The following is a 26,795-nucleotide window of genomic DNA, read 5'->3' on the forward strand; positions in this document are numbered from 1 at the left end:
TGTGACCTTCAGCAAGTCAATTCCCCTTTCTGTACCTTTGTTCTCCTCCCTTTGTCTGTCTTGTCCCTGTGGACAAATAACTCTCTCTTTGGGGCAAGGACAGTGGAATTCCCATCTCAGTTGGGGTACCTAGGTATTTGGGGTACCTCAGTCACATTACAACTGTAATATAAATAATAATGTGTTCAGTTAAACTTCCATAAAATTGTAATTATGTTTTGCCTTTTTAATATTCTCCCAGCCGATCTCATGTAATTTAAATCAAATAAGAACACATCTCACTATTAATACAGGTGAATGAACCCCACTCTTGCAACATTAAAAACAAGTGATTAACAAGTGCTATTTTTTGTACTTTGACTAAGACCTAGTGCTCTGCATATTTCCCCATAAGACTTATTTTACCATAGTGCAATTACAAAGAAGAAAATTGATCATGCTTGAGACAGGCCAGACTGGATTTGTGAGAGAATTTCATCATAGCAGAAGGACAATTTTAACAAGATGTCTAACTTGTCACATCCTTGCAGTTATTCCTGTCATTTTGATCTCTCTTTTAGGACATTACCAGCTTATTTATTTAAGAAAAGGCTTGAGTTTGTCTTTACAGGGTAAGGCGCTATAATGATGTAATTATTTTTTTTTTATGGCAGTGCCTAATCCTGCCACCCTTGCACACATCAATAGTACTTCCTCTCTTGGGTAACCTTAGTGATTTTAATGAGATTACTCACATGAGTACAGTTTGCAGGAATGGGTCGTAACTAGTTCACACCTAATGGATCCATAATTAGATCTGTATTGAAAGTTAAACAATGTTTAAACTGCCTGTAATTTGAAGGCTATAGGTGAGCCCCCAAACCCCCCCCCCCAGTAACAGAAGGAAATTATGTACAGCATCCCTAGTGATGCATTTTTACATCAATGTTTTTCCCACAGAACATGTTGCCTGTTGCTTACATACCCGGCCTTGATAATAATACACGGCACTTGTATGAGCTCACTAAGCCATCTTCACTCCAGAACGGATGACAATCAGCTTTAGGGCCCTTGTAGCCTCATTCAGTTTTGAAATCTTGCTGCAAAAAAAGGTGTATAAAGACCCCTCCCGCCGCATTGATAATTTCACCAAGGAGACTGTCACCTGTGATGCAGAGTAGGAGAGGTGACGGGAAGAGGTGTTTAACATCAATCTGACACATGCATAATTAGATGGCTCAGTAACTAATCTTGCCTTCTCTGGCTGAAGAAAAGTACTCAGAGCCTGAACTTCATGTGCACCCAGACTTTCCAGTTCCTCTTCAGAGATGGGAATCAGCCCTGAGTTGGAAGAGCATTGTGGGTATTACTGATATGCAAATGAGCACTACCAAGCTGCCCTCTTTCATTGCTTGAGATGTATTGTGTGCTTAAGCAAAAGTTGCTGAGACAAGATGTAATAAATATTTGTCAGGTCAGTTGGACAAATTATCTGTTTTGCCTCTTTTAAATGCATCATTATTTCAACTTCAGGGAAGAGGCAGAGGAATGTAAATCAAGGAGTGTGCCCTTTGCCCAATCCATCAATAAGGGAAAAGGGAGTCTCTATCCCCCCACCCTGAATATACAGAGCAGCGGACAGAGCTTTCCCAAGAAGGGCAGAATAAAATTGGCGGTCCAGTCCTGCTGTGTGTAAAGCAGGGTGTGTCCTATTGCCCTCCCCATCATCCTGTAACCTACTGGATTTCATCAGTGGCGGGGGGGAAGGTTCAGTCATAGAGTTTAAGGCCAGAAGGGACCACCAGATCATCTCAGCCTTCTGTATATCACAGGCCACCAACAACACCCAGCATCTACATACTAAATTCAACAACTGAAATCAGACCAAAAGTTTTACAGCCCAAAGGAGACTAGACAGTTCTGTGCCACAGGAAGGACTTAGGTGCACCAGTGCCCAAGCCCCTGCAATGGCAGGGAAATGATTAAGAAAGATACACCCAGATGATCCTGGCAAATAATCTGCACCCACATACTGCAGAAGAAGGTGAAAGCCTGCCAACGTCACTACCAATCTGACTGGGGGGAAATTCCTTCCAGATTCCACATACGGTGATCAGTTAGACCCTGAGCACATGGGCCACCTCACAGCCCTGTTCCACACTGTCCAAAGTCTCATCTCTAGCTGTGGCCACTCCTGATGCTTCAGAGGAAGGCGATACCACCACCCCCACCCCCACCCCAAAAAAACCCAGAATACACTGGGAGGAAGAGTCCCTTCCTGACCCTGACAGGTGGCCGACAAACTCTGAAGCATGAGCATTTAGGACCATAAGACATGCAGTCCAATGGGGGTGGGTGGGTTAATGAGTGAGTGGGTGGGTCTCAGCGAGATGGGAAGGGGCATGTATTACAGTCTGGACTCAGTATTTACCTGCTCTGGTCCCAGTTGGCAGCGAACAGGACCAAGATCTTCCTTCCGTAGTGGTCAAGGTTAGCCAGCCCGCCAGGGAAGCCGTCCTTCAGCGCCTGCTTGATGCCGGGGTCAGTGGCCTTGAAGCTCTTGAACATGTCCAGGTTCTGCTGCCGGTACTCAAAGTACTGGGCCAGCAGACGGAATGCCTCGAAGTGCTGAAATTTCCTGGCTCTCAAGAAACGCAGAATGAAGGCATCATCTGTGCGGAGGAAGCCAATGTCCGGCCGAGTGATCACCATGTCCCGCACCTCCTGGATGTCCTGGTGCAGGGTATCCGGGTTCTCATTCAGCTCCAGCCGGGCTTTCTCCAGCGTCTCCGGGGACAGACCTGCCTGCAAATGAGTCATAATGCTGCTCCCTCCTCTGTCACTGCTAACTGTGCTCCTCTCCCTTATAGGATGCACCCCACACACAACCCCAAAAGCCTGATGCAGTTGTTCCTCACCCTTAGAGCATGTACCCCCTCCCCAAATCTCCCCACGACCTGCTGCTCCTCTTCCTTGTAGAATATATCCCCTATCCCCAGCACCCTGCTGCTCCTGTCCCTTACAATACCCCTCTTCTACCCCACAAATAACCTTTCCCCCAGAACCCCAATAGCCTGATGCTGCAGTCACTGTAGAGAGAAAAGCCAGTATAACAACAACACGCCACAAACGAACACCCTATTGCTGCAAGTCACTATGGAAAGAAGCCCAGCAACAGCTAGTAATAATAATGAATAAAGTGGATCCCCAGCAGAGTTTCCAGGGAGGGGGGAGGGTTCTTTCCCCAGAAGACCCAAGTTTGCCCCCTTGGTTAAGTAGGCATTTTATCGGGGTAATAAAAAGCTGCCGTTGTAGTGGTTTTTTAAGAGCCACATGATCACCGAGAGCGAGTCCAAAAGCAGGACGAAGGAACTACCTTTGGGTTTGGGAGGAGGCTTGTATCCCTCCCCCATGCAAACAGTGATCTCACCCCTGATGCTGCAGTCACTAGAGAAAGAATAATAAATAAATAAATAAAATAAATGTGGTTCCTCAAACTGAGAGTTCCCGGTAGAGGTTGTTTTCCAAAAGAAGGACCATTTATTTAAGACGTTTGCCACAGTTAAGAGGCATATTTCTTTGACTGAAAAAGAAAGGAAAGGGAAAAGCTACATGTCGTTCCTTTGCTGGTATATATTTAAAGATCCTCTTGAGCACAGACAAGGCCTCCAGAAGACAAAACTGCCTGTGACTTGGGGTGGGTTTTTTCCTTCTCCCCACCTACATACACAGTGATCTCAGACGGTACCAGCAGGATCTGGCGCTGGTTGTTGTATTTTCCCCACCCCCTCTATTTTTTTTTATCTCAGCCAGGTCTTCCCACACACTGCACTCCGCCTTGGAGGGACTGCTCTCCAGCCCATCCTTCTCCTTCTCCCGGACAGCTGAATTCAATCGCTTTGCAAAACGCACAGTACTTAGCAGCAAGAAGAAAGGGCTGGAAAGACAGCTCGCAGGGCAAACAAAAACCTAGGCAATGCGGCACCTCCCGGCATCCATCAGCAACAGCAGCTCCTCTTGGTGGCAAGCCCGGAGCTAGGCAGCTGGGAGAAGAGGCAGAGTGGCCAAGCCCGGAGCCCAGGACATGCCCAGGGGAAGCAGCGGGCTCATATTCCCCGAGGCGCGTGCTGTCTGCAGCCCTGCTGGTGTCTGGCCGGGGCGATGCTGCTGCTGCTCTCCTTGCAGAGAGCGCTGGCTCCGCGCCGCCGCCGCCGCCGCCTTTGTGCTGTTCTGGAGCAAGCCGCTGGCTTCTTGTGCGGCGGCTGTGGCTCTGCCTTGTGTTCAGTGCGCGGCTGCTGGCAGGTTTGCGTCAATCACGGCTCCCTAGGCGGCTGCCGCCGGTGACTCCGGCTCAGATCAGCCCCTCTCTCACTCACGTTGTTGTTACCCAGCACAGCCCTTCCCCCGGCTTTCTGTCCGCAGGATAAAGACAAAAACCCACAGAGCAGCCCCTAGATCGCTCCAGCCCTTCCCCCCCCAGTTCCACCCTGCACCTGCTTCCCCACCCCTCCTTGGACCACCAGCAGGCCTCTTGCAATTGAATATTTATATTCCGGCGGCTGAGAAACGCCCCCTGCCCTCCCTTTCCCCCAACCCATCTATTCCTTCCCACCCTTTTGTGTGCAAAGAGCCAAACTGCAGTGGAATTAGCAGCTATTGTTGATTTCGATTCATATTGACACTCATTAGTGTCTAGTTCCTACAGGAACCATCCCTCTTCTAAATGCATTTGAGATACTAACAAAAAAACAAAACACTCACCTCGGTGGCTTTGGATTATTAAAAACGCCATTGTTGCAGGAAAGTTCAGAAGAGAAATCCAGGAGAACATCTTTGGCAGTGTGTATGGGATGGGAAAAGGGGGTTCAGCTATGGTAAATTACAACAGCCCCTGTGACCCTATAATTGTAAATCCTTTAATTCAGACACACACAACAGCTTGGGAAACAATTGACCCTTTGTGGAGAATGATTCTAGCTTGTTCTCAGCCTAAAAGTGATTTTTGATGTATCTGGAAAGTTTAGTAAAATTCAAATTGTCTGGTTTTGATGAATTTAAACATAGTTTTCTGCTAAGATATTTTTAGATGATGATTTGCACTCTGATAACTGAAACGCTGCCTTTTTTTTTTTTTTTTTTTTTTTTTTTTTGGTATAGGAATACACACAAAAAACAACAATCCCATGTTAGGCCTCAGTCCTGAAAATGCAAATCTCTTTGAATCCATTCAGATTACTAACATTTATAAAATTAAACACATGCATATATCTTTTTAGAATCAAGTCCTGGTTGCAGTGCCAGAATTTTGTTTTTCTTCTTTATCTGGCTGTGTCTTTTGGTTTTATACTCCAGTTACACCCCTTTTTGGTTGAGTTTCCTGAAAACAGAAATGTTAAGGGCAAAGAGCCTCCATTTAAATAAAATAAGTAAAAGTCCAATTTTCCTTGCACTCCAGGCCATTCCTCTTTGAATTCATTATATTACAAAGGAATACTCGGCTTCTTAAAATTGCATTTAGTCCTTAGTGAAGATTAGTGTCTTTCCCTGGTGTCTTTCACCCTGATCTTGCATTTCTTCCTCAGGCTGAACTCCCAGATCTAGCTCTTCAGCATTGCAACACTTCACTTTAGGCACCCTTCCCCCTAACTCAATCCCCAGCCCTGAGTTGGGTGCTGGGGCTCTCTACACAATGCACAGGGAGGTTAGGTGCCTAAGAATGGGGTCCACAAAAGCCAGCAGGATGAGATGGGATTTGACTAAATTAGCCAATAGAAAATGCTAAGGAGAAGGGTATGGCCAAAAGCTTGTCCCTCAAAGGAAGTTAGGTGCATAAATCGGGGTTGGAAGAAGGCTCCTCCCTCTGCTTGAAATACACAGCCATGGACTCTTTCCTGGAGTTAGTTGCTGAAGTCCTTTTTTGCAACAAAACAAAAACACACAAACAAACAAACAAACAAACAAAGAAGTAGATGCACCCTTCTAACCTTTAGCCTAGTGGTTAGAGCACTCCCCTAGGCTGTAGGAGACCCAAATTCAAGTCCCCTGTTCCAATGATTACTTACACAAAGTGGAACAGTTTCAAAAGGAGAGATTGAGAGGACATAGTCCAGTAGTTTGTACACTCAGCTAAAAGGAGGAACTATGGGTTCAAATCCAGACTCCATATCTGGCAGAGATAAGAATTGAAGCTTGTTCTTCCACATGCTGGGTGACTATACTACCCACTAAGGTACAACTTATAAGGAGGCCCCAGTAAGTCCTCTTCCTATGCCATTTTGTGCAAGGTTTGATATGTTAGCTTCTAAATACACCTTCTTTATTGGGCCCCACAGTTGAGATAGATAAGGAATGCCTCGTTTGAGAATCCTACCAGGGTTTAGGAGTGAGCTAGTTGTCCAGGCATCAGGACTGAGGTGTCTATGTGCATGCCCAGCTGCAGATGTTTAGGGACTTCAGGCATCTTCATGGTTAAGTAGCAGCTATGCCATGGTTTTGAGTAGCTACATTTTGGACTTGGGTGCCTAAATCCCTTTGTGAATCTAGCTGCCCCCTCCCCCCGAAGTTAATGTGAGCTTTGCTTGAGAAAGGAGTGTATGACTGGGTCTTAGTATGCAAATAAAGTTTATTAAGCTTTAAAAATCATTGTGCATGAAACACTACAACTCATACATAGTTCTTCTACCCAATCCAATATTACACTGTTTTCTTTGTACAATTATCCGGTTAAAAACCCAAAACTTAAAGAGGTGCAAAGGCAAAGGGGAAAAGCAATGGAAAAGATGGTAAGGGTAAGGAGAGAAGCCCAGACCTTCGAAAGGAATTTAAGCGGCAAACTTCCATTGAAATCAAAGGAAATTAGGAGCCTTAATTGCTGTGTGTGGATCTGGGCCAGAATTCCTAGCACAACTGAGCTAGTGAAAAATGTGATCTAAATTACCCCCAAAAAACCGCCCAAAATTCTAAATTTAATCAAACAATTTCCCCTGATCAGTACACCAAATCCTCTGACCAATGAACAAATAGCACTCAAATACTCAGAACATACTCATTACTGTGTAAAGAAACAGGTAAACATAGAAGTATATACAGTGAACAGCAATGAGAACACCTTTCTCAGTAAACCAACACAGGAGTACAGGCATGTGATGAGTGCCCCAAGCTCCCATCCAAGTCAACATGAGATGAAGGTACTCAGCACCTGGAAGCCCATTATGCACACTAGTTGTGACCTACAATAAAAAATCACCACATTTTGTAAAATATTTATTTTTTGCAATGGCAAACACTCATACATCAGTGTTCCATACTATCCTGGTTTTCACCTTTCCTGTATCTAGATATGAGAGTAGAGCTGATTGAAAAACAGAAAAAAATTGCTTGAACATTTTGAAACAATTTCAATTAAAAAAAGACTGATTTAGAAATGTTTTTGCAATTTTTTTTCCTTAAGAATTGTCAATAATTTGGAGCTTTTCAGTTTATTTCCTCACTTTTTCCTCTCTTGGTTCACACCCCCTTTATCTCTTTTCCTATTTTATCACTGAAAAAGAGGCAGGGGGAAGGGAAAAGCAGTAAGTGGGGGACAGAAAAAACAAAAACTGAGAAACAAAAAAGGTTTTGATTATTCTCCAAAAAAAATTCACAGAACAAAAAATGCTCCGTGAACATTTCTTTTTCAGCAAAGTCCCTTTTTCTATTTAAAGAGTTGCCATTCAAAATTTTTCAACCACTCTATACCACAGTAAAGTACAATTCACAAGCTTCCTGTTATGAGCATTTTAATAAAAATCTATAAATTGTTCAGACAAAGACCAAAATGTCCTCAAAATAACTGAAACAGATGGCCCTTCCTGGACGGAATGAATCCAGAACAGGGCCATTAAGAAAGATGCACATAGATGGGCAGCCTGAAACCAGAGGATGCTTAAGAAATACAGCCTTGGCCATGTTCTCCTTGAGCCAGATGGGCCACAGCAGGGGCTTACGGTGATAATGCTTTTGTATTATTTTCAGTTCTTGTATATAAAATTGTGAAAGGTTTGTTCTAAAATAAATGAGTTGCTAGAAGCAATAAGGGATTTTACTGTCATCTGAAAGCAGATTTACCAAGCCATTTAAAATAGTGTAATGAAGAAACATGTGTTTTCAAACATGTCACCCAACTTAAACAATAAGAAAAACAGAGCCAGCAGTGTAGTTAAATGTAACATATTGATGGCATGATGTAATTTATTTATTATGCATCCCTACTTTTCCCTCTGTAAAATGGTACGGATGAATAAATCCATTATGTAAATCTAAGCCTATTTCCTGTTGCACTTCTAAACTATTATTTTTCCTTGATGCTTTTATAGTCACTTTAGCCCAAACTTCATACAATTAAAAATCAGGATCACAACAGTTCTACAAGTACTACAAATCAGTTGCCAGATTTGAAACAAAAAAAAAGTCAATTAAGCAGAGGTTCTTACTGAAGATGTCTTCAGAGATGCTAATTCTCATTTAGAATGAAATTGTTTAATAAAATTAATATACAGAGGAATGTAAGAGTTGTAACAAGAATGTAAGAATGTGTAACTAGATAAAAGAAATAATGGATGGGCTTAAAAGGAAGTAATTACACCAGGGGTTCCTTGATGTCTTTTCCCTCTGTGGAAAGGGATCAAGGCTTTCTAGGCCTTTCTTACTGCTGTTTTTAGCAGCAGCAGCAGCATTTCTGCTCCTGATTTTACCATAGTGCAGCTACACACATAAGGCCAGATTTTCAAAAGAGCTCATCTACCAATTAGGCACCAATAAAGCCCTGATTCAGCAATGCAGGTAAGTGTATGCTTAATTTCTAGCAAGTAAGTAACTAAAATCCATTTGTTCATGTCTGAACACTGGTGACATCATAGAAGAATTTTCAGAAGCCTCCACACACTCAGCAGCTCATCTCCTAGTGATCTGCCGTACACTGTCTATCCATCTCATTGCTGGTATTTCCCTACTATGGTGAATCACCACCATTCCTTCCATGATAACTTTCTCAAAGTTACTTCCATCTGATGTGACCAAAGTATATAAGTTTGCGCCTGTTCATTTCCGAGAGCAGAGTTTGCTTCTCTCCAATAATATTTCTAACGTTTGCTTCTTTTCCATCCAAGACATAAGCAAGGGTTTTTGACAGCACCATATCTCAAAGTCTTCTATTTTCCTCTTGTCAGAAGCATTAGTTTCCCAGAATTCACATCTATAAGTCACTATGGAAAAAATAATGCTTTTGATATGTCAAACCTTTGTAGATTTAAAGATGCCACAGTTTTTCCATACTTCCATAAGGGAGGCCATGGCTCAGCGAGACATCCCTAGTCTTGGTTGGATATGTATAATCCCAGATAATTAAATTCATCTACTGGCTCTACAGCTTAGCCATTATTTGTGATGTTTGCTTGCATCCTGTTATTATTGAGCATGTCAATATATACGTATTTAATTTTCACCACATTCAGATAACCACCCATTTCACACACATGCTTAAATGTATACTTATTCAGCTAAGCACTTGAGCATGTGCTTACAGTTAACCACATGCCCATGTGCTTTGATCAGGGATGAACGGTAACATTTTCAAAAGTGCCTAAGTGTCTTTGGAATCTAAACCCCATTTTCAAAAACAATTTAGGAATGTCGGAGTCCAAGTTTCGTGAAAGTCAATGAGAGTTAGGCTCTGAAATACTCAAAACACTTTTGAAAATGGGAATCAGGTTCTGAAGTCACTCAGATGCTTTTGGAAAAATTGACCTTAAGTGGCCAGATTTTCAAAAGTGCTCAGCACATTCCCATAGTCTTACAGGACACAAGGGGTGGCACCAGACCCAAACTTCACAAGTAAAATAAATATTCCACTATGCTAGCCACAACAGAAACAGAAAATCTTCCAGAGGCGAATTCTAGGTAGGAACAATTAATCTGACATATAAAAAAAAATCCTTCTTCAGAATCAGAAGCTGGGCTTAATTGAAGCATTATGCAGATGTCTGACCCAGCACCACAAATTGTCTTACTAACATGGGTATTGACTGTGAAAGGAATAGCTCAAGGATTTGCTAGAGTCCTTATCAAGCAAGTTCAAATATTATTTTGCTGCAAGGCAAAAGGATATTGGCAATTCCATGTTATACAATTCTGTTACATTAATACAGTACATAGCTGGGAGCAACTTCTGTTAAAAAACAAAAAAAACATTCTGACATATACCTTTGGTGCTATAGAAATGTTTAAAGCAGTGACTTGAAGAGAATGGACTCTTAGGTGAGTCAATACCTTGAGCTTCACCTCTATTTGTAGTAAAGAAACAATAAGACGATGTGACATCTGGACGTGACTGAATCCAGGGAAAATCTGCCAGCCAGGGATCACTGGAGCTCAATGCATTCTGCTCTTGCCCCATTCCATCCTCAACAAGTCCCTTGCACTGGATGTGGGTGTGGAAGCTAGATTTGAAAACTCTAGACCTTCTGATGACTTCCTCACATAGGGGAAGTACTCGGCTGGAGAGTTGCAGCTACTTTCCACTTTATGCAGCCTGAGTGACACAAAGGGAGCAGAGCTAGGGACTGAGATTTGGCTCAATGTTTTGAAATTAAGAGAATAATTTGGCCCAATATATGACTCATGTGAACCTAAATTTTACACTTGTTTGATGAGGTGCATGTCTGGCAGTCTGGTGTAATACTGGAAGAGAAGTTTAAATCAGCCAACCTGGGTGACCACCTGGGGTGCAGGGCTTGGGGGTCGCTGGTCTTGGGTTGCTGTTTTTGTTGTTAGTGACAAAAGGGAAAATAGCATGTTTGAAATAAAATGTTTCAGGTATTCTGTGTGTCTAGAATGTTCTGGACCTCTGTAGAATTGCAAAGGTCCAGAAAACTTTCTAGACTTTCTGAGAACTACATTTTCCTTGAACCTCCTAGAAGATTGTCAGCCATGTCCTTGCAGGTATATAAGGGGCAGGGTGTTGCCAGTCAGTTTGTGAGATATAAGAATGAAATGAAGTGAAGTGAGAGCCCAGCTGCAATATTGTGAACCTTAGGTAATTGTAAAAGTGTACTTGTGTTTTAAGACTTGAAGAGTGTAAGCAGTGACGAATAAAGGACATACATAATAAGATGCCAGAGATATCTATCAAATCCCTATCTATGCAATAGTATAAAAGAAAGAGTGTTACTTCTTTTGCCATTCTTAACAAGTGTGAGAAAGTTCCAAGCCTGTATTGGTGGGTCCCACACTTCCAGGTGGAGTCAATGGCCTCAGAAGCTCGCTAAGGCCCTCAATGTGATGTCCCTTTCTTTGTGTAGCAGCAAAGGTCATAGCTTTATTGACAGTAGTAGTCTGTAAAAAAAAAAAAAAAAAAACTTGTGGCACAGGCTATTTAAAAATTTTTTTATTTTTTTTTGAGCTGAAGCGTGAGCTTCTTTTCTTGCATGGAAGAAATGGAACACACAGACAGGATATATATATACATACAGATACATGAAAAGGTAAAAGTAGGCAGTATGCAGCAGGCAGTCTAATCAATTGAGATGAGCTATCGTTAGCAGGAGGAAAAAAAAAACTTAAGTGATAATAATTAAGGCCCATAGTGTGAGTGAGGAGAACTTAACATAGGGAAATAGATTCAATTGGTGTAATGACCCAACCATTCCCAGTCTTTGTTTAAACCACAGTTAATTGTATCTAGTTTGCATAGCTGCTTTCATCACAGGCCAGTATGAGAGGTGGGAAAGGAAAACACCCCACAGTCTTTGTTGCTCCTGAGAGCTCAGTAGGTGCAGTCCTGCCTCCTGCCTAGATCTAGGCCTGCTTCCCCTTCTCAGGGGCTTGTTGTAGAACAAGGGGGGTGGAGGGAACCTGGGCCCACCCTCTACTCCGGGGTTCCAGCCCAGGGACCCTAATAGCAGCAGTTGTAGGCGGCTTCCCCTTCACCACTGGTGCTGCTTTGATTCCCTGGGCTACTCCCCCATGGTCCCCTTTTCCTAGCTGCATCTTTACTTTGGATTCAGCAACACTTCCTCTCCTCCAGCTCCTTCCACCTGATCGCTCTGCCGTCGACTCCAGAACTCCACCGCGGCAAGACGTGGAAGCGGAGTCGACAGGGGAGTGGCAGTGGTTGACTCGCCACCATCCTCACGGCCAGGTAAATTGACCTAAGGTACGCTGACTTCAGCTATGCTATTCGCGTAGCTGAAGTTGCATATCTTAGGTCGACCCCCTCTCCCCCCCCAGAGTAGACCTAGCCTTGATTAGTTCCCACTGTCTCCATTAGCCTAACGGCCTTAACTGGTTAATTGATATCAGGTGTCTTCATTGTCCTGGAGTAGCCTTTGTTTGGCTACCCAGGGAAAAGGGACCTCATCCTGAGGCTGATATATTTGCCTTCCACTACTCTTTTATTGCCTTCTGGTCTGAGTCCGTCACACAAGTAATATTTGATGATTTTCTAAGATTTTGCTCTCTCTAATACCACCTGTTTAGCGAAAAGCTCAATTGAAATCTAATTTGCAGCAAGGGGCAAATTTGATGGGAAAAATATCTGAAACAGAGCATAGACCAGGCTTCAGGAAGTAGCAATCTTCCCAGTGTAGAAGAAATTTAGGAGCGAAGCATAAATTATGAAAGTCCTGTTACTGAGGAATGTTGGTGCACAGTTCAATTTCTTGATGTTAGTACATTCCAGTTATTCTTAAAATTAAAAAGTTTCTATAAACTTAGAGGAAATGAATTTTTCTTATTTGCTTATATATGGCATGAATAAATACAGATTTACAGATCCTAAAGTGCAAATTTATTGTCTTATATGACAAGGATAACTCATGCATGCAAATTGTGCATCAAAGTCATAAAATGGGCTACACATGCAATAAAACATAAGAGATTAAAAAATTTAACAAATGGGGATGGTGTTGAAGATACTCCTTGTCTGGGGCACCATTTGGTCTAGGGCCAGCCCTGGCTAACATAAAACCCTTTGGCACCTATTTTTTTTTTAAGTAGAGACATCTGCCTCTAAAATTTATAACACTCTCAACTTGTTTCAGAGATTAGTGAATTATCTAATTGAAATGATATAACCAGACTGAGATGAATGTTTTGTGTCCATACATCAACTCAAGAGGAAAACACCAGAGATGAAATCCTGATCAACTGAAGTCAAGGGGAATTTTACTATTGACTTCACTGGGGATAGGATTGCACCCCAGGTTCCTAAATTTAGAGAAATAGGGAAGAATAATTCCCTCCACTGTCAAAATTATTGAGTAAAATTCTATGGCCATTGGCCACAATAGGAGGTTAGATCAAGTAATCATAGTATTCCCTTCTGGCTTGAAATTCTATAGCTCTATAAATTATAATGTTAATGAAAAGGTTAAACACTATGACCCACTTCACTGTTAATGGTGGAATAAAATGATGTAATGATATACTACAGTGCTGACTGACAAAAATTCAGCCAGGGAAACTGTGAAATGCAGAACTGGACACAACCTGATTCACTGGATGAAATAAACTAGTTCTTGAGGCTCTGAATATTTTATGAGAAATCCATAAAAGATTATGTTGAAACAATAGCTTTTTGTCCACAAATAAGGAAGAGTAAGAATAAATAAGAGTTCTGGAACCTTAAAATTCCTTCTATACTGTGGGGCTCTCCTGCCTTTCATGGTGAATGCTATTAAAGAACACTGAGTTCCTATTTAAAAAAAAAGGCTTTCCTTTCCTGTTAAGCAAGTGGATTTTGATGTTCTAATACTGTAGCAAAGTTAACCAAATTTTTGAGAAGTTCAAATGAGAACATCATCATTCTGCTTCAAACTTCCAGTTCCAAAATTTCATTGTGTGGTCATAGAGCAAGAAGCCATTCTGGAAGCAGAGTCTGTTTTAGGACAACATTAAGAAGTACATTTTCAAAGCATATTTCCAATTTTAATCATGTGGCTGAATCTCCACATAGTGGCTCGATAGTCCAAGGCATAGTCTAAGTGCACCATGAAAAGGTTTAGACTCTGAACTGCCATAAACATTAATGGGAGTCTTTTGGCTAAATCTCTCTCCATTAAGTTGAAGATTTACCCCTCAAGATCAGATACACCCAGTGGCATTTGGACACATTAAAGTATGTTTTCAAAGGACTACTTTGCCACAGAAAAATCTAGCTGTTGAGGTTGTAAATCTTAATAAGCGTATTATGATTTATAAAGACCATTGAGTACTGCAGTAGCTATGAAAAATACACAATCCAGACAAAAAGTCCTGTGGCACCTTATAGACTAACAGACATATTGGAGCATAAGCTTTTGTGGGTGAATACCCACTTCATCAGATGCATGTAATGGAAATTTCCAGAGGCAGGTATAAATATGCAGTCAAGAATCAGTCTAGAGATAACGAGGTTAGTTCAGTCAGGGAGGCTGAGGCCCTCTTCTGAAGTTCAGCAGTTTCTCTTTGAAGTCTGGTCCTCATCGGTGATCTACAACCCATCCTGGACAACGATCCCTCACTTTCACAGGCCTTGGGAGGCAGGCCAGTCCTCGCCCACAGACAGACAGCCAACCTTAAGCATATTCTCACCAGCAACCACACACTACACCATAGTAACTCTAGCTCAGGAACCAATTCATGCAACAAACCTCAAAGCCAACTCTGCCCACATGTTTACACCAGTGACACCATCACAGGACCTAACCAGATCAGCCACAACATCACCGGTTCATTCACCTGCACATCCACCAATGTAATATACGCCATCACGTGCCAGCAATGGCCCTCTGCTGTGTACATCGGCCAAACTGGACAATCCCTATGTAAAAGGATAAATGGACACAAGTCAGATATTAGGAATGGCAATATACAAAAACCTGTAGGAGAACACTTCAACCTCCCTGGACACACAATAGCAGATTTAAAGGTAGCCATCCTGCAGCAAAAAATCTTCAGGACCAGACTTGAAAGAGAAATTGCTGAACTTCAGTTCATTTGCAAATTTGACACCATCAGCTCAGGATTAAACAAAGACTGTGAATGGCTAGCCAACTACAAAAGCAATTTCTCCTCCCTTGGTGTTCACACCTCAACTGCTAGAAGAGGGCCTCATCCTCCCTGATTGATCTAACCTTGTTATCTCTAGACTGATTCTTGCCTGCATATTTATAACTGCCTCTGGAAATTTCCATTACCTGCATCTGATGAAGTGGGTATTCACCCACGAAAGCTTATGCTCCAATACGTCTGTTAGTCTATAAGGTGCCACAGGACTCTTTGTCGCTTTTTACGGATCCAGACTAACATGGCTACCCCTCTGATATTTGACAATCCAGACAGATTCTGTACATATTCTGGTGATAACTACAGACTGGATATGACTTCACTATTTGCTATAAAGTTGCAAATATTAGTGTGGCAGTAGATTATTTGAGTCATTCTAGATCTGTAATTCTGGGGGGTTTATTGGAGGGGATACTCAGGGGTACCCATTTTGACCCCTTCACTTATCTTCACCTCACTCAAAGGTTCTCTCTGTGGCTAAGAAAGTACATGAGTATATCTTCATATGGAGGGCCCCAGTGCCACTCTGAGCCTCAGAGGAGTTTACTCACACAAGGTTCACCAACTAGTCTGCCACAACGGGTGAGTGTTCCCTAGCGCTCACTGCCACTAGACCACCAAGTGAGCTCTGAGGAATATTTAAAAACATAATTCCAGAAGTGCAAGTGAAAATTTCAGGGACACGCACACACAGGTACAGATTTAATACTAGTGGTGCTACAGTGGCTAACAGCTTCTGCTTCTCACAGCTTTTGCACAAAACTAACCACCCGCACTGTTGGGGTTCTGAGGTTACAAAATTATGGTTTCCTTAAAGGGACCCATCAAAACACATAATAACTGTACTGTATGACCAGTTGCTTGGAAAGTGACAACATTCTCTGAAGAAGCAAGAAAGAGGTGAGTAATTGGATTGCCTTCTGTTTCAGTTGTCAGGAACACAACACTCAACACAGGAGATTGAATGTACCCACTGGAGAAGATGCTAAGTCATGGTAATTTGTCTAAGATGACCTAAAACGAAGCTTGCCTCAAATGTCTGCGAACAACAGGTATCAGTTTATGAATGCTCTTGATTATGTAACCAATGCCTAACAAAGCAAACGATGTAACAGAAACATACTTCAGACATTTAGGGCTGATACATAGAGATTAATTCTGATTTTATTTATACTGGGTTTACACAGTTATAACTCTATTGACAACATTAGAGTTTTTGCTGAGTCACAGCAGTGTTTCCTTCATACTACCTTCCCTCAGCAAGCAAAGTTAGAATCACCCACATCCTAGGTGAGTACCCTGAGCTAAAGGCTATAAGAGAAGTCTGCCTCTGTTTTGTGTGGAGTTCGGCAACCTCTGAGGACATCTGCTGGATTGAGCCCCCACATACAACTTTGGTGACCAAATGCTTATCTTCCCAGGTTTGTGAATTGCTCTGGCACTTAGGTGGGAGATTGGTGACCAGATGCCTAGAGGGAGGCAGCAGTGTATGTGCCTAGGCAGGAGACAGAAGCCTGGGAGACTTAAGTAGGTCTGTATTACACAGGTCCAGAGACAAAAGTTTAGGCACTGAGTAAGTTTAGTGCCTACAAGGTTAGGCAGCTGCAGAGCAGGAGTCTTGTGGATTTCAGTGGTGCCTGAAAATGGGACTTAGATATGTCAGTGCCTTTGTGAATCTCACCCACAACTGCCCAGTTTGTTCAGGCAAATGTTGCTTGCTGGTGCAGCTTTCAGGGACTGCTTGAAGCCATTTGGAAAGTTAGCCTTGACCTTTCTGATCCTAATACTTACAGAACCACAACACTTCACACTGTGACTTCTTATATTCAGGAGCCCTATACACTGATACAGTGGAAAACGACAAGGAGTATCAGTATTTATTAGTAGTTACCACACTGTTATTTCAGTTACTTCCTGTTGGATAAGGAATAAGGAAAACTGTGCACTCTCACATACTGCTGGCAACTGGTGGTTTATAAATAGCAAATGTATACCCGGCTGAGATGGCCAGTGCCATTAGTATGTCTCAGTGAATGGCTTCAAAGCATGCATGACAAATGAGAGCTACAGAAAAGGATCCATGCTATGCTTACTACTGCAGAGCAGATAATGAAGCAGCAGGCCAACTCTCAGTTTTTTGAAGGTGAGGTTTGAGTATTTGAGACAGACCTACAGGCTCAGTCCTGATGGCAAAACATGAAAATGACCAATGATTCTTAAGTAATGCATTTCCTGTGTTATCAAAATTAATGATTTCATATCTGTTTTGTGATCCCTTGTTTCATTGTACACTCAACTACTTTTCACTTGGACGTTACTACTTAAACTTACTTGGCCACACTTGTGAACTGTTGACCTATCAGAGATAGTCGTACCACTAACATATTCTTTTGCCATCGGAGCTATTTGGAAAGCAGCACTGGCACCATAATAGTAGAAGCGATGGCAGCAGCAGTAGCTGTAAAGAGCTGCTTTCAAGAAGCCATGTGGCTTGTATAACAACTTTTCAGAACTTACATAATTATGAACAATGCTACATATTTTTACATGACAGTAGATGGGCTTTTTATATTAACCATAGATATGAAGGACTGGAAGGGACCTTGACAGATCATCTAGTCCAGCCCCCTCTGCGGAGGCAAGACCACCAACAAATACATGTAAAGCTACTGATATATGTACCTTTTCTATAGAACTCATCACAACAGCAAGAATGAGCACTCCTCTACTGACTCCAGGCCTGATACAGTGTCCACTGAAGTGGGTTTCGGATCAGGTCCTAACTGCAGATATTTCTCCAGTTTACTGGAAGGAGCACTTGGAAACAATTTGTGTTTTGTAAGTAGCAAAGTCAATCAGGAGTCAAGGAGGCCACAGGCCACTTTCCCACCATTGCAAATTAATGTTTGTGTTTACATTTAAAACTAATCTTAGGTCAGAAAAAAAAACCAGTTACCTCCTCAATTGTGTCATCTTGTTTTTCTTTTCTTTGTCTTCATAGATTTATGTCTGACAACCTCCAGCTGACACGTAGGTGTGTACAGAGGACCCAACAGAAAGAAAATGCACAAAGAAAAGTGAAAGGTGATTCCAAGAGATGACAGAGTCCTATTAGTTCTGTCAAAAGAATTTGTTCTTTTGGTCTTTATTCCATTGTTCCTGTCAGTTTCAGGTTGGTGGCTTGGACTTTTACAGAAGTCCTTGTCAGAATAATAGAAACAAAATTATAGAAAAGGAAACAAGGGAGACAATACTAAAAATGTCTCAAGTTTAATTGTAAAACTGCATTTTTTTTGTATGTATTGTTCTGGTTTGGTTTTTTTCTGCCAGTCTCAAACTGATACCTTGATGTTTGGAGATTACCACATAGGGTTACCAGACAGCAAATGTGAAAAATCAGGACAGGGGGTTGGGGGTAATAGCCTATACAAGAAAAAGACCCAAAATCAGGACTGTCCCTATAAAATCGGGACATCTGGTCACCTTATTACCACAGCAGAGGTAACAGAAAAAGAGAGGGAAAGTCTTGTGAAGAGATTTTTAAAGGCACAAAGAGGAATTAAATTTCAATGTGAGTTGAGTGCCTAGCTGCTTTTTTGCAGTTGAAACTTTTCCCTGAAATCATAGGTTAGTGGGTTTTTTTTAAAAAAAAATCACTGAAAATGCATACAAGAGCCATATTCCCCAGTGAACAAGGTTGTGACATATGGCTAGAAAGGGTTAAACATCCTGCAAAATAAATAACCCTCAAAAGACAGGTGCGGAGATAATGTTCGTGATTTTGTGTATTTACATATGTATGAGTAGGGTCCACGATGTAATCATCAGTCCCTGTCTATGCTGTATTCTGATAATTCAGAGATCAAAAGAACATCCTATCATTTAAATGAATTGTAAACATGGGATATCTCTGTATTCATCTCTCTTTGAGATGTATAGCAAATTATCTATGAATGGTGGAGGAACAAGCAAATTGCCTTATGTTAATTCTATAGCTAAGTAACGATGACGGACCTCCTTCAAAGTCATGCTAATTACCTTTTGAACTCCAACTTGTCAAAAAGGACATGAAATTGGATAAAAGATCCTTAGGTCCTGATTCTGTTACCTCAGATCTGCTTAGGCTTCATCAGGGGAAGTTTGAGCTGCAAGACCGAGGTCTCTGTTATGCTGGTATGCCCTGAATATGATATTTGGACATTGGACTATAATCTATGAACTATTTCTAAAAGAACTCTTTGCAACTACAAAGCTCACCATCTCTGCTATGAATCTGAATTGAACTCATGTCTGTATGTATATTGATCTTTTAACCATACTCTCTCTCTTTTGTTTTTTAATAAAGTTTAGTTAATAAGAATTGTCTGTAGGGTGTATTTGGGTAAGCTCTGTAATATTCAATAACCTGGAGGTAATGTGCCCGATCCTTTGGGATTGGTAGAACCTTTTCTTTTATGCAATGAAATAAGATATGATGAAAATTTAATCATATTTGATGTGGGTACCTGGATGGAGGCCTGAGCCTGGATCACTTTTGGGGAACTGTGTTATTTGGACTTCTGAGTAACCAGTAAGGTAATAAAGAAGCTGTTTTATGCTGGCTTGGTAAATCTAAGTATAGGAATATCCACCAGCTTTATGGGGACTGTCTGCCCCAATCTTTGCAGTTCACCCTAACTGAATGACCACAGTTGGTCCCACTAGGACCCCAGTCACAAGATTTTCCTCAAAAATTCAGAAGTGCAAACAACATCCATATGCTGTCCAGATATGCTAATAATCTACAAGCACCAAAGGTGTAAATACCAAGGAGAAAGAGGACTTGATAGGGTGGCTCAAGGAGCTATAACTAGGACCTTGTTTACACTACCGGGGTAAGTCAACCTTAGTTTTGTTACTCCAGCTATGTGAATAATGTAGCTGAAGTCAACATAGTTTAGGTATCCTCACTGTGCTGGGTTAATGGGAGACACTCTCCTGTTGACTTACCTTAATCTTCTTGGGGAGCTGGAGTGCCAGAGAGTGCTCTTCTGTCGATTTAGCGGGTCTTCACCAGCCCCACTAAATCAACACCTGCTGCATCAATTGCAGCAGCGTTGATCTCCCCAGTAGTGAAGACTAGGTCTAGGATTAATGGGATTTAATAAAGCCAAAGAACTTTTGGGCTGAACACTCAAGAAATACTTCTTGACAGTTAATGAAATAGTCTCCCCAAGGGATGTGGCAGAAGTCCCCTATTGCTTAGGATATTTAATCCTAGACTGGACAAAGACCTAGAAAATTGTGAAGAAAATCATGCTAGTTGGAGGGAAATGGGCTATAAGAGGGGGTTCTCAACTATTTTGTTGTCTGGACGATGTTTTAATAGTGATGGGTTTGTGAAGCTGCTCTATACCTATTAGTGATCACACATACCACCATTACTCCTGCACAAACTGTCTCCCCTCCTATTTTCAGTTGCATAATGTCCACCTGCTAGCTACGGCAACTGGTTATATGGAAAAGTTATATTAGGAAAACATATGGACTTTTAGGCATCTTTTAATGTACTTAACTCTGGAAACAAGAAGGAGAGCCAGCAACATGAGACCATCTGCAAGCATTCTGTCAATCACCCATGGTCCAGGGACCAGAGTGGTAGCCGTGTTAGTCTATATCAGCAAAAAGAACAAGGAGTACTTGTGGCACCTTAGAGACTAACAAATTTATTTGAGCATAAGCTTTCATGGGCTAAAACCCAGGGACCATAACTTGAGAACCACCAGGTTATATGGTCCAATTCCTTTTGGACTTCTGTGGTTCAAGAAAGTACAGTACAATTTTGGCAGTGAATATACCTTATTAATACATGAGTTAGAGATAACCACTTAACTCAAGAGTGGAAAAGCCATGAGTGAGTAGTGCTTAAATATCTATGATACATGGAATGAAAGGATATATTATTACCACAGCCATACACAAAGTACTCTTTTTATATGAATGTGATGGGGTATCCATCCCACACAAGGCCTGAAGGGCTACATTAGACCAATTAACCTACAGGTTTCACCTGCAGGAAAACCAGGGAATGCTAAAACCTAATTTCTGACTAAATCCAGCTGCAGGAGGAGCTGGCCAGGGTTTATAAAGAGAGCAAGTTGGCAGTAGATGGGGGCTGCAGTGAGGAAGCCTGCAGTCACACTCTTTGATATAAGGGAGAGAGTAGGAGCCCAAGAAAGGCAGAGTAAGAAGCAGTCAGATCTGAGAGGGATAGACCTAAACTGCTGGTTTGAGGGTTGCTGGACTGGAATCCAAAGGAGAGGGCAGTTAATCCAAAGTGGTGCAGTCAGCAGAGGACATGGAGACTGCCTGAGACTTTGAGAAAGGAGTCTCTGATAATACCCCAGAAGGGGAGGATGATAATGACTTGGCCAGAGGGCTAAGCCATGAAGGAGAGACACTTCAGCTCCTGATAAGTGAGAGAAGCACTGCAGAGTGAGTGACTGAGGCAACAGGCTGAGCGACCGCTGGACAGGGTGCAAACAGAGGTGAGAATTCCCCAGATGAACCACAAGGAGGTGCTGGCAAGCAATGAGCAACAAAACCCCATGACAACCACACAACACAATCATTTTTAATTTGGTTATATTGTCCTCTTCCCTTTTAGTTGTAAGTTTCCTTGAGGCGGTGATAGTTACAAATGGGGACAGATGGAGATTTCCACTGATGAGTTACTTAGAAAGAGGCCGGTTAGAATATTAGCAAGAAGAAAAAGATCTCTTTTAGGTGAGAAAAAGTGTCTTCAGGCTGGACTTTTGTATTGAAAGCACATAGATACATCAGATGGCCTTAGCTGATTCTTAGCACCTCTCATGGCCCATTAATCATTTTTCGCCTTTGCATCTCAGTGCAGATAATTGTTATACAAGTGTTAACGGGTTCCACCACGCAGACTGTGTAGGTTAATGCGAGCTCCAAAACATTTGGAGATTTGGCAGAGAGCAAGAGAGGGATTTATTACTTTGAAAACAATACTGTTTTCAATTTGTATAGGATTCTTGGGATTTCCTCAGCAAACACTACTGCAGAAGGCAGTATACATTGTCAGAGCCAGAGGACTGACACACCTTGTAATGAAAGATTTTCAGTCTTGTACTTGAGTCAAGCATGGTGAAAATGGGACTATAAAAGTCTCCTGTAACTAATGGAAGATGAATGGAGAATAGGAATAGAGTGGTTACACCAGTACCACCTCATCCAATAGTTTTTCTAAACATCATGCCCCAGCCAAATCAATGTTGTCTCCATTCAGAAACCACTGTGAGTGGTTTACAGGATGTATCATTTTGTGCAATCCAGGGCATGTCTATCTTTACTTGTAAGTAACAATGTAACACATTTTCTAAGCACTTACTGACACAAGGAAGAGAAGACTGAGGGTAGGTCTATACTTACCGCGTGGGTCGACGCGGTGAGTTCGACTTCTCGGAGTTCGAACTATTGCGTCAAATCAAGACGCGATAGTTCGAACTCCCCACGCGCTCCAGTCGACTCCGGAACTCCACCACCGCGAACGGCGGTGGCGGAGTCGACCTTGGAGCCGCGGACTTCATTCCCGTGGCGTCTGGACGGGTGAGTAGCCCGAACTAAGGTACTTCGACTTCAGCTACGCTATTCGCGTAGCTGAAGTCGCGTACCTTAGTTTGACACCCCCCCCTTAGTGTAGACCAGGCCTAAGTGTACATTGCTGTGCAAGAACACATGTAGGGTACATAGTATTGGTAAAAAAGGAGATATTCATAGCAATTAGTCTGGAACTGAATCCTTGAAGGTGGTGGAGGCCAGAGAAGATGCTAAATTTGGTGCTAGTGATATTGACACCTCAGAAACCCTGCTGAAAGACACAAAGGAGAAATTATTGAACTTGCAGTTGTTGGAAGTGAAATAGAAAACTATGAATTTGTCAATATTCCCATTGCTAATTGCTTTGAATTGCTAGCAAGTGTAATCAAGTCATCTTCTTGTATCTTCATTGTAAATGGAAGTAAACGACACAATACTTTAAACGTAACTGTGTGGGAAAATACTTGTTATGGGAAACATGTGGGAGCTAGGTTGTCAATCATAGGAGAGCTGAATTTACACTGATGCAGATTATGCTATATGGCTTGTACTTGGCTGGATGGAGTGGTCAGCATGTCCTAGGAGCTCTGGAAGTTGGAAGGTTTGCAATGGGGACACCCACAATCTCAGTTAAAAGAGCCTGAAGGGATGTTATTGTCCTTTTGAAAAATAGCTAAGTATTCACTGATTATAGAGATCAAAAGTGTATTTATATAGGTAGGAAGAAATTAGGAAGCTGGGGAAAAGCTTCCTTTCTGAGTAGTATTACTTTAAAAAAATCACCCTGGACAGTAAAAGATTTTGCATATCCTCTGTTCTTTGAGATACTGTGTTATTTGAGTCTAGTGAGCTACTTCATCTTTACTGTATAACATGCATAATCTCAAACACTGGGAATAAAGTAGAAAGTTTGCACCATATAGTGGATAAAAGAAACTGTGGAGAAGAAAAGTTTAGGAGTCAGTGAACTTAAGAGTAGACATACATGGGTAAATAGTTGAATATTTAGAATGAGTGAAGTGGCAAGGACACAGGTAATGCATAGCTCATAATGATGAGCTGAAAAAGGTCCCCAGGAAGAGCTGGGTTTTCTCATGAGCAGGAGGCAGTTTCAGCAATGAAGTATCTGAAGAGCTGAAGTAAAATCCCCTTAAAGAACTCTTCATTGACACAAGCAGCCAGCAAAGAGGTTCACACGAGCTGTGGCAGCTTATCTGAAAAGCATTTATATAGCTATATATTGCAGCCACTGGAACATGCTTAGGGACAATTTGCTGCATGGCACCAAGCCTGTAGAGTCTGCTATAAATTATTCATTGCTACTTGGATGCTTAAGAAATTAGATATCTTGTCACCATGTCACCTGAGCAGTTACACCTAGATAAGAACTTGAATTTTTCTTCTATGCCATTTGAAAGCTGGTTTCATGCAGCTAATTTTAACTTATCATTTATGAAAATAATGGAAGTGGGATGTGCTTTCCTCTTGTTCAGCCTTGCCAGGAATTTGCCCAGTTTATACAAGAAAATTGCTGGGAAAATACTGTGCTCACTTCAGCTATCCACATGACGATCAAGGAGGAGTGGCTCTAATTTTAGTACATTCAACTTTTCCAGTAACTTAGTGTCCTTTTTGCCATAACACATTTTCTGATTATTATAATAGTTTGTAATATAGTTTGGTTTGTAATTATGATCTCTTTCCTATGAACTTTGAAAACTGTTAAAATGCACATCATTATATCTATATGTAGTTGCCTTTTCCACAGTAACACAGTTACTGTCAAAGGTTATTTCTTCTTGATATAAACTTCAGTTTGATCATTCAATGACAGTTTTATCCATGGATCTTTCAGAAGAAAGTTAATCAAATGTCATTGCTTTAGTACAGTTGTTCTCAAACTGTGGGTTGGGACCCCAAAGTGGGTTATGACCCCATTTTAATAGGGTATCCAGGGCTGTCTTAGACTTGCTGAAGCCTGAGCCCCACTGCCCAGAACCAAAGCCGGAGGCTGAGGGCTTCAGCTCTGGGTAGCAGGGTTCAGGTTATAGGCCTCCTGCCTGGCATTTGGCTTTGGCCTCCTGGCCTGAGGTAGTGTGGATTGGGCTTTGCTCCTCCCCACCCAGGGCAGTGGAGCTCCTGGGGTCATGCAGTAATTTTTGTTGTCAGAAGAGGGTCGCGGTGCAATGAAGTTTGAGAACCCCTGCTTTAGTATCTCTATCCCAGAACCTGCAACAAGACTGTCATGGGGACCTCTACTTTCAGAAGGTGTTATCTCCTTCTGGCTGTATCTGGGGATTACCTCTGCCAACCTGATATCCTCTTCTCGCAGTTCTTTGGTTCATTGTCTCTCTCTCTCTCTGCAGCTCCTCTCTTGCTACTCAGGAGTTGCCACACCTCATCTTCATTGCTTAGCCCCCCAGCCAAGTCACAGTAGTCTTCCCCTTCTGGGGTACTATCGAAGGCTATGTCTACACTAGAGACCTTACAGCAGCACAGCTATGCCGATGCAGCTGTAAGATCACTTGTATAGTCGCTCTATGCTGATGGGGAGAGCTCTCCTTTTGACCTAATTAAACCACCTTCAAGGATCAATGGTAACTATGTCAGTGGGAGAAGCTCTTCTGCCAACATAGCACTGTGCACACTGCCACTTATGCCGGTGAAATTTATGTCACTCAAGGGGGTGTTTTTTCATTCCTGCAAGTGACACAAGTGTTGCCAACATAAGTGGTAATGTAGACATGGCCTAAGTCTTCCACACTGTCTCAGGCATTCCTTAAGTCCACTGCCCTGACTGAGCCACTCCCTCAATGGCTAAAATGAATGGACCCAGACTGTCTTCAAGTTCACTGCCAGATTGTGCCACTCATTCACTGGCTGGTAGGGGAACCACCTGGGTTCCAGCATAGAGGCCAGCTAATGTCTGTAATATCATGAACCCTCCTGCCACTCCCCTGGACTACTTCCTACCTTGCCTATCCCAGGCTCATATTCTCCACCCTTTTAGTTAAACCCTGGTCTGCTAGACAAACCCTTCTTCTTGGATCCAAATCCCTTTCTCTCCCTTGTCCCAGGACAGTGACTGCAACCCCTTTCTGCTACCAGCTCCCTGGCTTTTCAGAAGCCCCACCTGTTCCTAGACAGGTGAGCTTCCCTTCCTTAGGACTTTCCTCTCAGCCAAATGTCCTCCGGTTTGCAGCTTAATAGGTTAACTGACCCATCTGACCTATGTTAATTCCTTCAGGGTGAGTGTGGGGAGCAGACACAATGAATGTGCAAATTAATTTAGATGATTTCAACAACTATTAATAGTCTAATGAAATAAAGATATTTCCCAACCAGTCTGACAGACACAGCTGAAAACCACATATTGCACTTTCTCAAACACAAATAATATGTATGTTATCCACAGGATTTCAAAGGGCACTCAAATTTCTATCTGTGAGAACACTCACATCACCCAGAGACACTATTTTAGCTATGATAATATTGTAGAAATTCTTTACATACTACTGAGAGCACAAACTTTCATTAGTTCAGTCTTATTTCCCTCCAGGATGCCCTCAATCTATATCCATTGTTCTACAATGTGAGATTTAACATTCCAACTTCACAACAATGTCTGGAGTTATATGAAGACAACCCCATGCTCTTGTAATAATCTGTTTAGTCCTTTTTCATATTATCATGTTCCCCTGAAGTCAAATGTCTCTCTAGAGGAAATGAGATATGAACATTACCTTTCTCAGAGGCAGGTGCATTTTTTTTCCAGTTGCAATGGGTGGTTTACTACATATATGTCCCAGGAATGTAATGAATATGCATCTCTGTGAGTCACAACTAGCAGTTCAAAATGAAACCCAAAACAGAATATTTGTTTGGACAGCCCCCAGAAACAATTGTTCACCCTACAGCCTTCATACTCTGGAGAAAAAAAAAGGTGCAGGGAAAAATTTTCAACTGCTTTTAACTCAATAGGATTTAGGCTCCTGGGTCACTTAGATGCTTTTGAAAATTTTCCAGAGCTAGGAGCCAGGGCCTCCTACGTTATAATCCCATTCATTCACTGCTACTGCAGGAAAGTCTCTCAGTTTCCCTGTCCATATTTCCCTATCTGTACAATGCATGCA

The 26,795-nt window shown here is 42.0% G+C and overlaps 1 protein-coding gene across 1 annotated transcript in view; it reads right to left on the minus strand.

Moving 5' to 3' along the window:
- The window catches only part of CLVS2 (clavesin 2), a 54,776-nt gene extending 51,949 nt beyond the window's left edge, over nucleotides 1-2,827 (minus strand). Inside the window, exon 1 of the mRNA XM_039528412.1 lies at nucleotides 2,411-2,827. Within this exon, the coding sequence (XP_039384346.1) occupies nucleotides 2,411-2,799 (389 nt within the window). The 5' untranslated portion in view covers nucleotides 2,800-2,827. The remainder of the gene's footprint in view (nucleotides 1-2,410) is intronic.
- Nucleotides 2,828-26,795: the final 23,968 nt, after the last annotated feature.

This window comes from Mauremys reevesii, linkage group 3 (assembly GCF_016161935.1).
Source record: "Mauremys reevesii isolate NIE-2019 linkage group 3, ASM1616193v1, whole genome shotgun sequence".
Classification (NCBI taxonomy): domain Eukaryota; kingdom Metazoa; phylum Chordata; order Testudines; family Geoemydidae; genus Mauremys; species Mauremys reevesii.